The sequence below is a fragment of the Cavia porcellus genome, unplaced genomic scaffold (assembly GCF_034190915.1).
Source record: "Cavia porcellus strain 051 isolate PalLab524CR breed Dunkin Hartley unplaced genomic scaffold, mCavPor4.1 scaffold_16, whole genome shotgun sequence".
Taxonomy (NCBI): Eukaryota; Metazoa; Chordata; class Mammalia; order Rodentia; family Caviidae; genus Cavia; species Cavia porcellus.
Window position 1 is genome coordinate 67100387 of NW_026947499.1, and position 14362 is coordinate 67114748.

General features: G+C 35.7%; 1 protein-coding gene across 3 annotated transcripts in view; it reads right to left on the reverse strand.

Moving 5' to 3' along the window:
* Window positions 1–14362, reverse strand: part of Col19a1 (collagen type XIX alpha 1 chain) — a 305188-nt gene that overhangs the window by 135722 nt on the left and 155104 nt on the right. For all 3 annotated transcript variants that reach the window (XM_003478284.5, XM_013142233.3, XM_005007610.4), the window contains one exon: window positions 7195–7248. In XM_003478284.5, coding sequence (XP_003478332.3) covers window positions 7195–7248 — 54 coding nt within the window. The remainder of the gene's footprint in view (window positions 1–7194; window positions 7249–14362) is intronic.

Below are 14362 nucleotides of genomic sequence, written 5' to 3' on the forward strand. Positions count from 1 at the left end.
TGTCTGCACTGTGGCAGAAAAGGCTTTTTCCTTTGCATCCTCTTCAAGTGTTTCTGAGGCTAAGTGCGTAACATTGATAAGACCCTCTCATAGACACCTGTCACCAAAGTGCATCTGAAGTGCTGCAGGCTAAATCCCAGATGATGCCTGAGGGCTAAGCTGCGATGAAACCCACCAAGTTAGATTACAGTTTGGAGTGAGTGGTCTGAAGTCAAGACTCATGCACTTCTTCAGCTGCAGAACAGTCCTAAGCCCACTCCCAACGCCCCACCAACCAGGCAAGCCTGGTGCCCAACTGCTTATGCAGGATACACAGGGCATGGACCAAAGGTCCACTGTTCAATGCACTGCAACTACAAAAGGGTCAACCATATCTATCTATTCTCCTCCCCTCTAGGTGTGGTCTTGTTTTTTTTTTTTTTTAAGTAGGTTTTTAAGTCTGAGCTTTGGTTAAATTTCTAATATTTTGTGCTACTGAGGTTGACCCAGGGCCTTCACACTGAGCTATGTTCCTAGCCTATTTTTTAAAAATTGTTTTAAAATTTATTTTGACACAGGGTCTCAGTTGCTCAGGTTGGGCTCAGACTTGTGACCCTCCTGCTCAGCTTCCCAAAAGGCTGCGATTATAGGCATGTGACACTATGCTGGGGGAGTATTCTTTTTTTAAAAAAATATTTTAAAGACAGATAAACCTGTTGATGTGGCCCACAAAATAGTGTTAGTTGTTATAAAGAACAGTAAAAGAGAACAAATAGTCTTGAAGTTTGGGGAAGTGCTGCATTTTTATGAGCCCCAGTTTCTTTATTTGGTAGGCTGGCATGAAATCCCAGCTGCCCTTTCACTCAAATATGTGATGATTTAATGTTCCTGAAGTAGCTCCTGAAGGATCACATCTCAGATAATTCTCTGGGTCTCACTTTCTGGGGAGCTTCCTGCAGACTCTGAGGAACAGTGCACTTCCTCCCTGGCAGAGATCGGCTCTGGGTCTATTCACACAAAGAAATTCAAAAGAACATGCAACATTTCCTCTATACTAATCCAAATAACAGAGATAATTTATTATTTTGTTCCAGTTCAAAGGGTATCACTGAGCCCTTACTTACAAATAAGAACCATAGCTCACTGTGGTTTTGCTATCTGTATTAGTAATATTGGAACAAACCCATTTTTTTTTTACAAACTTTTTTATTTGACAATCTTCCTAAAGCATTTTGTCTCTTCTGCTTTAAGTGCACTAGAAAGACCAGTAATTGTGAAGTTTACCACGATGGACCACAGGCACCCTGTCATTAGCCAGCTGTGATGCTTACTACGCCCTGCTCTAACAAGGCCGGGCTATGTCAGGTATTGTCTCTTTTCTCCTGATTTTAATTAGACTGTGCTGGAAGTTGTCTTCCAACATCTTCTTGTGATTTGTGTTTCCCACCAGGATCAGAGTGAGAAACAAGAGTAGAGGATTCTTACCCCTGCTGCTCAGCCACCTCTCTGTAGACATTTGGTGGACATTAATCAGACTCTTTCCCTCAGTCCTGCCCTACTCAGCAGGTACATTTCATTCTGTCCCTGGGTCAAAGATCTAGGGTCTGCCACAGAGCTCCACACACAAGAATGAGAGGATAAATAGAGACTGGATTACTTTTATCCACTGAAACTTGTATTTGGTTTTGTAAATTCACACAAGATTCCAGAGAAGTTACACAGCTTTTGCTTGGGACCTAAAGAGAGCACAACCTTTCTCAGGTATACTAGAAATGTTACCTAGGATTCAAAATCGCCTGTCTTGCAATCTCAAGATAATCATCAGGAAAACATCCAAAGAAGATTTCTTAGAAAGCAAATGGAAAGAAAATGTCATCATGTACATCTGTACATCTGTACATGCTAGAAAGTTCATCCCATGAGCAATAAAAAGGAACCACTTGTTATAAAATTCACAACATTTACATTTTGACGGTATTTATAAAATGTATGTTTATAGATTTAAGCAAAAAAAGATACTTTCTTTGCTCTACCTAGGACTAGCATTAAAACCATTTAAAATAATTTTTCATTTTTCTCATTGATTCTATGCATTTCTGATACAAGGACACCTGTCACAGTGGAGGTGAGTGGGCCAAAATTGTAAGCATACTCACTGCATTTTTAAAAGTCAAGTTCACTTTTAATATATTACAAATAAGATGCTGGTTTTGTATCTCCCTCTCATTTTATTTGAAACTAATCATATTCCTTCCTGAAGCTTAAGATTCATTACTCTTTGTTCTTTTCTTTGTAAAGCTCCTTCCCAGATTTAAGACCCTGTAAAGATGTGCAATTTCTGAAAATAAGTGGTTTCTACCAGGATCTGGACTTGTTTCATAGCCGCTAGGAAGTCATTTGCACAGTCAGCACTTGGAATAAACTACTCTGTAGTAAGGAGAGCAACTGGCTTTTATTTATGACTATTAATTTTTTTTTTACTGCAGATTGAGGCAGGTCTGACTTGCTTTAGTCCCTGGCTACATTCTAGAAACCTTTCACTGAACATGGCTAGTTTACAGAGTCTTGATTTCACTTGAAAAAATATATTAAGAACCACAAAACAAATCAGTTCATAAAATTTTTGCTTCACTGAGTCCTAGGCTATGTGTTGATTTCCTAGAAACATTGATTTTATTGTTCTTTTTCCTAATGGGATCCATACAACGCAGTACTTATGAGAGCAAGATTTCTATACTTACATTATTGTAGATTAGTTCAGGGACAAATAAGCAAAGAAAAACAAGATGTTTTCCCATGAAAGTCCTAGTCAATGTATACAAGATCAGCAAAACTGATATATAGAGCAAATGGTGAGGCCTCAACCACTCCACAGCAAGGATAAGGAACAGGAAATCCTCTACTCTACATTTGTAAGTTTTTTATATACTCAGTTATCAAGCTGGATAAATCCTGGCCCTCAGGGAGCCTCTGGGAGCATTAAAACATGAGCAAGGGTATAAAGGGAAAGGAAGAATCTAGGTAAAAGGTAAATCAAGTGAGTTCCATGAAGTAGCAGTGAAGACAGTCAGTCATTTCACCTTAAATACTTTTTTCTTGAATTTATCAATCCTGATGTTCTTCTCATTCTATGTACTTGCCTTCCCTTCTCCACAATATTCAGAATAAAGATGGCAGCCGGTGCACACCGGCCTTGCAGTAGTCGGATTGGATAAGCACGTTTGCAATCTCCATTTCTAAATGAGGAAACTGGTGCGCAGGGACTGCAGCACTTGGCCAGATCTCACCCTCGCGAATGGCAGGGCCAGGACTTTATCCTGGGAGCCCAGTGCCAGAGCCCCCACTACCACCTACCCACCTACGCGCTGTGTGCATCACAACTGCAGAACGCTGTTTGGCCTGCCTCGCTGGGTTTAGCAGGGCTCCCACCTCATTGAAGAAATATGACACGGTTCCTCTGCCATCATCAAGTCTGGGCAAGTGCAGAGGGACACCTCCCGCCCGCGGGGCCGGGGACTAAGGAGGCTCAGGTTCTGTGTGTGGCTTCACATGTGTGGAATCTTGATCCCAGACAGGCCTTGGAGGGAGCTTCAGCAGAAAGCAAAAACTGCAGGAAATCTTAGGAGGAGGAAATCAAAGAACTGTTTCTGAGGGAGGGGGTGTGGGAAAGGCCTAAGCAGAAAGGATAATCTGGAGCCAAAACAAAGGGATAAAGGCAAATCTTAAAAAAGCAAAAATTCTGCTCAGGACTAAAATTAGGACCCAGCAATAAAAGGCAGGAATGGAATGACATTATACCCCAGCCTTATTCCAAATTTCAGTCCTGCTGAGCCGCCACACATCCTAAGCCTCTTGGTTCTGATTCTTGACCCTGCTGTGTCCTCTCCCCCTCCTGGACCGTACTGTCCTCGTCCTGGGCTGCACACTCTCCAGGGCGCCGGCAGGCAGCACTACCTGCTCCACTGTGTCCTTTTCTGTCCTTCCTGCCCCGCATCACCCCCGTTCTTTCTGCAGCATTTGATGAGGATTGGATTTCTAGAGTTATACAGATCCATGCAGCAAGTGAGACTTAAATATGAATGTTTAATTTGCTAGGTTTCAAAAAGATAAACTAAAAAAGGAAAAAAATTAATGGCACATGAAAGATTTCAAGAAAATCACAAGGTTAAAGAAAAAAAAAAACACATACACAAACCTCAAATACATTTTTCCGTGGTACAATGTTAAAGTTCAGAGCAACTATTAACTAGTTAAAACTAAGTTTACAAACTAAGACTTGCAGTTAATAACCCGTTTATAAACTAAAATTTTAGTTTATAAATGAATATGTAGTAGCTTAAGAGACAAAAGTAAAATAAGCTAATAAAACTTTCAAACAGAAAATACTGCTGTATTTGCAAAAAATACGGCTCTTCTTCTGCCTAAGAAAACTATACAAGAGAAAAAGGAAAGCAATCCATCAATCAGAACTCTCACATCCTAACAAAAGTAACAGTGTCAATGCTAACATGTTTCTATAATTTTGGGATTTGCTCAAGTATGTTTATATGTGACATTTGTGTTTGAAACTCATCTTAATTCTGAGATGTGGATAGAGCAGAGAGGCTACCATATAACTGATCATTGAGAAAAAACAAGAAGTTACTGACTTTTTCTGATGTTCAGTCATGAAAGCAATTATTTAGAGCAGACCATAAGGCTTGGTGTGTTTTTTAAAGTTTCATTGCAATAATATTAATAATAGTCAATTTTCCCTCATCAAATACTATAATCAAAATACCGTTTTGTTGAAAATGGATCCATTAAATTTTTAACTCATAGATTTTTCTAAATTTATGGTGAAAAATTATTACTCTTAGCTTTGAGAAGTTTCATATACATGTACACACACACACACACAAATACATTTGTGTCCAAAACTTAGTGTTGCCTAACAAAGAATAGAGAAGAAATAGTAACATTCAGATGGACCCAAATATATGTAAGAAAGCTTCACTTCTTACATTAAGTACTTTCCTATTCAAGTAGCTTATAAAGTAGAACAACTCACTGAGTAGTTTTGGAAATGTCAGCTCTAGCTACTTTGATGAATATGGCATTTGCAAAAGAGAAGCAGCAACAATGACAACTATGCCCAACACTGCCTAAAAATTCTAATACATTTTTTTCTTATAGCTACTCTTGACAGAAAATGAAATTAAAGTAATACAAAATTTTCTGATTCATATTTATAAATGGAGTGCAGCTGCATACAATGATGGCTGAACTTTATGATTCAAATAATTATCATGAAAAAGTACATAAGCTTATTCTTCAGCCCATCTTTTGACATGCTACTTTGAGAGGGTACAATTTCAATTTGAAGCATACTACTTTTTTTAAAGTCTCATTAGTGTTTTTCCACTTCAGTTAGTATGTGACAAGTCTTTCATAATTATCTTTTGAACTGAATAAGAAAGACGAACAGGGAGGAGGTAGAGTTCACAGTCACTTGTACTCACTTGATTATCACATCCCGAGAACATCCACGGTAGAGAATGTGGCAGCTGGTATTACACAGTGCTGCCTGGCCCTGCTCTGGGGGTTAGATTTACTAATGATTTGAACAAATTATTAAATTTCAAGGTGACGTATGACTGAGACTATTCACTGGAAAACAGGATTAAAATTTTTTTTTTTAACTTTTTTAGTTTGCTGTTTGTCTTGTGACAGGGTCTCACTATAAAGCCCAGGCTTGCCTAAACTTGTGATCCTCCTGCCTCATCTTCCTGGATGCTGAGATTATAGGCTGACACATCACTGGGCCTCAAACAGATGAAGGACTCTGAAGTATTAGAGGAAACATTTACCAGAGAGCAGAACTGAAAATAATAATTGAGAATGACCTAAACATAGATTTTGGATTAATCTACAAGGACAATAAAAGAAATCACGGGATCTAATCAGAAGTCAAGTTCAGCCAAGTCAGCTAAACTCACAAGTTACAGAACCTTCATCATCCTCATCTAGCACAAGGAGTTTTAAAATCATTTGAGAAAGCGTACAAAATGTTCTGAATCTTCAAAATGATTCCAAAATAGGAATGAAAGGGAAAAACTGTACAAGAGAAACTGTTCTTTCAAAAACTCTGTAGCTGCTTCACGGCTTTGTAGATTATTTTCTTGACCCCTGTAACCACACGAGCACAACCAAATATGCAGGATGTCTGACTGCACCATGATACCAAGCTTCCTAAACTAGTGATCATTAATTTACCCTTGAAACTGATGATCTCACCTTGCTGGGTAATCAGAAGAACTGGCAGGCTGTTCAGTCTCGCCTTTGCTAGTGCATCAGATAGAAGCCCTAGACCTTCAGAGATTGGGGCCTGATATTCTGGGAATGATCCTAATCGGTGCCCATCGACTTAAATGAATCTGCCTCCGAATCCTGAGTGTTGTTTCAGTGTTTCTGCTTGCGACTGCAGTAATGATAGTAAGCCACCAGAACAGGGTGTCCAGTGTTCAAGTCAAGCCCGCCGCCTCCACAAAACCCCGCACAGGGATTCCTTTTATTGAACAATGATGAGGCTAAGATAGACTGAAGATAAAAGGTCACTTAATGCTTCCAATTGCAATTACAATTTATGAAATCACTATTTTATAGCTCTTAAAGGCAATAAGTACTAATGAAAGGAGAGTTACAAAGAGTGAACAACGTCATTAATTTGGCTAACTAACGGAGGTGTGGTGGTTAAACTTAATTTTCAACTTGGTTGACAGCTAACAATGGACTGAATTCTTTGAAACTGTGAGTCCATTTAAACTTTTCCTTCCTGTAAGTTGTGGGTCTTGAGTATTTGTTTCATGCTGGGACAATGGGAAAGCTCACCAATATAGGAGTTAATAATCAGAGTTTTTATTGAATTCATGAATGGGCTGGACTTCCACCAAGATTCTCAGTTATTTAACTCAAATACAGGAAATATAACCAACGTGATCTAGATCAGATAAGAGATGATTCTTTTTTATCCAATTACCTCTATATTTGTGCTGCCACACAAATATAGTAAAAATATGTACAATTTTCTGAAAAGCAATCTCTCCAGTCTTAAATTTCAGACACCAGAGAGTGAATACTTTTATAGTGCCCATCTGCTTGCTTGCTACAGTTTGGTACTTAAAAAAACTATCCCTCAAATTAGTAATATTTATCAGCTGTCCCAAATTTACTTACCCTTTGACCTTCTTTCCCAGGTGGACCTTGAGGCCCCTGAATCCCTGTGGAACCCTGTGAGAAGAAAGGGATATATGTTAATAGGCTCTTCAGAGTATACATTTTTCACAAAGGGTGTGTGAAAAGTAATGCTTATTTCATTAACTAAACCAAACTTTTTAACTGCTTTGAGGTCTTCTAAATTTAAACAGTGCAATAATGATTAATTCTCCCTTATTGTCTGGTTTATCTTTGCGACTGACTCCAAGAAAGAATAAAAAGCAGTTCCAAGCCAGGTTGTAAAATTAAACATACAAGTTAAAATATTCTGTATCATCAGAACCACATCTTACCAAACTATCATCAAGGAATGGTACCAATATTTACAAGCAGAAAAAGGTATCACTTTGTATTGTTAAACTCCATATAAATGCATTTTTGGTTAAGAATAGTTTTCTAAGTATTTTTTAAGAAAACATATCATTGTAGATTTGACTTCAAATGTATGTCTATAACATTTAACTTTTCATATCACATATTTAATGTTTTCTCATTATATTGTTAAGTGGCAGGGAAGATATTTTTCCCAGACCATAAAGTGCCTCAGGAAATCTCAGGTGGTGTTATTTTGGAAGTCAAGTCTCTTGATCTTTATAAATATTTACTGTAATACAAGAATTCCTCCTCAGCAAGACACTCAAAGTGATTTTGATACTTTGTTTTAATCTTCATCAGTTATTACTTCATTTTCTTTGCCTTTGTAGCTGCTACTTCCTCTTCTCATTTTCAACCTGCAAAGATGGTTTAAATGTGGGGGATTTTAGGCTCCTTTTTTTCCTGTTCACATTCTCTTACCATGATCTTCTGTACTATGGGCTTCAGATTCTCTAAACCAATAACTCCTAGATTTATAGCCTAAGTTTATTTTTTGACTTGCATGCCTGTTTAACAAAACTACCTCCCTCAGAGGCATCTCAAATTTAATACATTCAGCATGGAAGTCAGGCTGCTTCCTGCAAGGTTAGACTCTCTTCCAGGATTCCTAACGTCAATAAATGCACATAATTTCTTCCCCATGCCCATGCTAGAAACCTAAAACTCAAACTCTAAACTAGCCTACTATACTACGTTTTGTCAAACGTACACCTCACGTCTAGTTATCAAATCTGTTGATTTTTATCTCTAAAGCACAGTTGGATCTATTTCTTTCCATCTCTACAATTCCCATTATCTCTTCTTGCTCATCTGAAGATCTTCCCAGTTGACTTTACACCACAGCCAAACTGATCTTAATAAAACCCAGTTTCACTTCTCTGATTGCACATAAGTTGCCCATTTTGGTATTAGAGTGCCTTGTACTTTTCCATTACAGTGCTTTCATAAATTCATTTAACTGACTGTTCAGGTAATTCATTTAACCTGACTGTTCAGGTAATGTTTTATTTTTCTCACCAGGTCTAAGCTGCAATAAATAGAATTTGTTCTCATTCATCCTGATATGTGTCTGTTAATGGTTGAATGGAAACAATTCACACATTTCAGTCAGTCCACTGTTTTGGTTGAAGATGCAAAAGGTTTCGCAGGACTTTATGACTAGTAAATGTACTAAAAATGTTTGGAATCAATGAAAAACTCTAGTGGTATATAGTCAATTAAATCTCAATTCACCCTAATTCTAGAGGCAACATTCTTGTGTTATCAATTTAAAAATGATTAGCATTCTTTATTTTTGGTACTGGTGATTGAACTGAAGACCTCAGGAAAGCATTCACTCTATCTCCAGAAACTAGAAATCATGTTTATAAAATGATCTTTTTCTTTAAAAGTCATCACTACCTTTAAAGTGAAATAATGGATATAATAATGAAATAATAGATATACTTGTGATGAACTATATTTATGTATCCATTTTATTTTTTCACATTAAATTTTTACAAATGCCACATATATAATTTTACCATTTAATTGTTTTGAATAGAAAAATCATAGACCTCTTAATTTTTCATTGAGATAGGTTTCATTTGATTGTCATGATTCCAAACTAATTATTGTTTCTACATTTCAAAGAGCATTTAGTACAGAAATTCTGCATGTCACTAACTTTCTTTGATTCTTTCACAGTAGATGAATAAAGTTTATGCATTTTTATTTCCATTTCTGTTATCTTTTTTGGAACAGTTTCATGCTGCATAAGCATATGAAGCCATATTTTACTGATTTAAGTATGAATAAAAGCCAGACAATGAAAAAAATCAATTCTTTCTGCAGTCAAAAAAACCTATTAAATGATTTGTAACCAAGGAAATTTGGCAACTAGACTTTTGGATAGTAAATTTCATACTTGGTATTAAAAGATCATTAAAAAAGAAACAACTGGTGGAGAAAAATTGGTGTTTGGATTGGGGAATAGTTTATTTAAATCTTATTTGTCTTCTCCTAAAGTTATAATTCTGTGCTCTTACATTTAAGATTACCATGCAGTAGTTCAAGAATGAATCATTTAAAAACTGAAACTTTTCTCTATTTTAAAATTCATTTACTTCTTTGACAAATACCTGATGTTTTATACATTTGGATAATATGCCTAGAGAATCATGTTCTTATATATCTTTGTACACTTGTACATTGTACATTGTATAATCTAAGCAGGTTCTCTTTGACGTAATTTGCCAAAGAATGTCATTTTTCTATTTTTCCCATCTATTTAACCTGCTATAAAAATAACTATAAATCAAGTTATTTCTAAAATTTTGCAAACATATTTGTGACTTTTTGAAAGAGAAATGAGAAAATATTTAGTATTTTCAAAATGTAAACATCTGCATATGTTTATGTAGTCGTTTATTGTTTTTTGGAATGGAATTCTGTGTATTAAAATGCTGAAAAAGAATGGAATTCAGAAGGTCATTACTATTTTCTGCTAAGATGAAAACAGGCAAAAAGTAGTCTGAGCTAGCCAAACCATTTTAACTTCCAGTAGAAGTGATCACAATTTGTTGCACTTCACATAATACTCTCTGGACAATCTGCTGATTACTTAAGACAAGTTAAGTCTTATTATCATGGAAGACCATGTAAATATTTAGCTGACAACTTGCTTAGAAAAAATCTTTGGTGTTTAACAAACATAGCAGACGTTGAGTAGAATTAACAGGATAGATTAATAGCATTTGAACATATTTTCATTTGTGAAAAGAAACAAGATGTGTTCATAGTTTTTCAATCAAGGAAAGGAGCTGAAGTAAAACAGGGAATTTTCATTGTAAAGTATCGGTTGCACTCCCTTGCCAGGAATGTTGCAGTACATCTGATACCTAACACTCAATTCAACAAAAATGTTATAAGAATAAGTATTTTAAGTGTAACGATTATTACTTTAAAATATGTTTCATAGACTTGAAATATAAAATTAATCAGAACATACATAAATTCTTGAAATATTACCAAGGAATTTCTGCGTTTTAAAAAAGATATGTACAAAATCAAAATGAAAGCAAAAAAATTTCTATCCTTAATTCTTGAATAGGAAGAACAAACTGTGAGGTTGAGAGCACCAGAATACAGTTTTGTTTTACATGTAAACATGCTTTCTTTAAAATGAACCATTCTGTGGTGGAAAATGTTTAATAAAAGCAAAAGCAAATAAGTAAAAATATAGTAGACATGTTCAGATTTTTATATTAATTCTGACTCATGAAATTTAAGAATATTTACATTAATAAAGGCATATCAGTTTTATGCCATTTCACAGAATTTCCATGGCGCAAGAAAGAATTTTCCCTAGGATGTATTAATATGCAGAAAATGAATTTAAATATGTTTTTATAAATGTCCATTCTATCATATGCAGTTGTTAGTGCACACCAGGAAATAGGTGTCTTTGAAACGAAGAACAATAAAGTCTCTTTCATTATCTACAAAAACCCTTACGAATTCTCTCAGTGACACTAACAAGAAAATAAAAGGAACCATTACTAAAGAGAAATACTATGAAATACTAGTTTGCACTGGAGTGATTCCGTCTTATCAGTTGTGTAAACAAGATTCCTGATTGGATGAATGAATTATGATCAGTCCACGTGGCTGGAGGGATACATTTCAATGATAATCTTTTTCCATATGTTCTGAATGAACACATCTCTTTTTATTATATATATTTTCAAATAGTTTGCTCTCCAATGAAATGAGAAAAACGAAAAAATAATAGAACGTATAGCCTGTGAGCCCAGAATGTTGTAGGACACCTGTACTCTTCATAAACTTCCCTCCAACAGTGAGTTTTGCTTTGTTATGTGACTTTACATTTTGCATGATATATCCAAAATCTTTCCAGCCCTTCAATTCCTTTCCTTTCTATTCTGTATCATCTAGTAATATGTTTTGGATTTACTAGACATTGAAAGGATGAGTGACTCTTAACTCTTAAGATTCTGACTCTTCACACTTGGTGCTTCTGCGTGGTGATAATATTAAGTGTCACAGGCTCAGAAAGTCCAGTTTACATGTGGTTATATTCTGCATCCACATATCCCACATGATACCGGATAACCCAAGTTATTTTGACTTCTTCAGTACCAGTGTTGCAGAGTAGATGTGGTACCTCCATTTGGAGGAGTTTGCCCTTCATTAGAGGAAAAGCTAAAACCTGCACTGGTTAATTTATCTCACAACATGCAGTGAATAAAAATATTTATATAAATCATTAATCAGTACAAGATAGAAACAAATTATTTAAAATGTTTACATCATTTAAAATAATCTTTCATATTTGGTAATTACTCTCCTTTAACTTTCATTTATTATAAATACTTCTACATTTTGGCATTTTTACCTTGGTAATTATTATTGACTCTGACACATTTTGTGTACATTTGTTTTATTCTGGTCTTAACCTAATTAGTGAAATGGTTTGATTTCAGTTAACCCAATGCTCTGTTGATGAAAAGTGATAGGCCATGACCTACCTGTCAAATCCATTTGTATCATCTGTCTTAATGATTTATGCAAGGAGAATAGGATAGATTCTGTTTTAAGGATTAGAAGGATCATGGTAACTGCAGTTTTGGACTAGCTTTTTCATAGGTCACTGGCCACATGGAGACACAGCTCTGTTGCAGACAGAAGGAAAATCTATACATCTGCTGCTTGCAATGTTTCTCTGAACCCATGAGGCACATGGTAGAGATGGAGTTCCAAATTTAATACTATTAATAACTTTTGCATTGGACTGCAGCAAGCAATCTGGTAACCATAGGATTAAAAATTAAATCAGCATTGAGATATTTCTACCATGTGAAAGACACACGTATGGAATGCAGGTAACTGTGAAAGTGGTTTATGTATTATCAGACTAAGTAACTGCAGAGAAGATGGTGAAAAACAGACATTTAAGAGGAGAAAATAGAACACTATATTGCAATAAGAAAATTTAAAGAATATTAAATTTAAAAAGAAGTATTTTTTTCTTTGGTTTTACTTGTATTGTTTTGTTTGTGGTATAGTGGATTGAATCCAGGCTTTCATACTGACTTTATTCCAGTCAATCCTTTCTTATTTTTCATTTTGACACAGAAGCCTTTCTAAGTCACCCAAGGGGGACTCAAATTTTTGACCTTCCTGCCTCAGCTTCCTTGTGCTGAGATTATAAGTGTATGTCACTTGCCTGGCTTTTTCTCATTTTAAAAAAAATTTTAGCCTTTCTTCTTATTGCCAGAAACAACCATTTTACTTAGGAGGATTATGATTATAACCTTAGAAACACAGACATGGAAGAGTCAATATCTGGCTTTTGATATCAGAGGAAGGACTGTTGAGTCTACATACTGCAGCGGTCTGGAAACCAATTCTTACTGAAAGAGTGTTTCTAAATATCACGTCCTATATCATCAAGTATCAACATTCATCCATGAATCTGGCCGCACAGAGGAATGAGACCAACCGGAAGGGACTGTAGAAAAAGTCTTTTTCTTCTGCTTGCTTGTATGAGAAATTCCAGGAGAAAAGCCTTGTATGAGGCAGTGTTCCTGTGCTCCCTTTCAGGAAACTAACAGGGATAGGAATCCAAAACCACTCGATTCTTCAGCAACCACATTGCTATCAGAAGAACACAGAGCAGAGCCTTTACATTTCTGAAGGCAAGGTCTCAGCCTGCAGTTCTACACCCAGAAAACCGTCAAACAAGCGTGAGAGCAGAATTGTATCAGTTTAAGATACATCTAGTCTCAGAAAGTTTATTTTCAGTCTTTTCATAATTTTCTTGAAGACATGTTCATAAAAATGAGGGAATAAAGCCAAGAAAGGGGAATAAAGCAAAAGAAGGAGCAGTAGAATCAACTAAAAGACTAAATGAGTCACAGAATAAAAACTTTGTGGTTGGCCTAGAAAGCCGCTAATGGGAAGTGGTAACAGTCTGAGGCTATTCCCAGGGCCAAGCAGTAAGACGAAATTTGAAAAGCAAAAGGTAATCACAGGAAAAACAGAAGGCCAATTAGAAATATCAGAACACAAACACACAAAAACCTCAAACTGCCAAAGAATAAGTGTGCTGCTTGGCCTCGCAAATATTTGCAGTCATGAAAACATGACACTAGCTATAGCTCTATTTTCCAATTAAAAGCAAATTTGAAAACTTGACATTATCAAATTATGCTCCAGAGAGATTGCTCTCTAGTCATAATGTAAGTAGTTTTTCCTGTTTGGCCACCAACTGGATGACTTTTCTTTAACATACAGGAACTTCTCATATGATCAAATGTATGTTTTACACCTATGCCTTAAGTTTTTGATACTTAAAAAGTAATTATCTATTATTTTAAAATTCCGATATTTTCTATAAAGCGTGTTAGTTTAGTTTTAACATGGCTATCCATTCAATATTTTTATTGGCTTAAAAGGCATGAGAGATCCAACTTTGTTGTTCCAAATGCTATAGAGTTGTCCCTATCCATTTACTGAAGTGACATTTTTATGATAAGCTCTTTATACTACTGCTTAATTTTTTAACCTTGCAAATACATTGATTTAAAAAAAGCAATGTATAAGATAAGGCAAAAACTGATTCTCAAACTATGTATTACATGCAGATTCAGATTTACCCCTGAATAGTAAGAAATTGCCTTAATTTGTTATCTGGCAATTTATGCTAAAGCATGCAGAAGCAAATTGTGATTACTGTTAACAGAAGTATTCT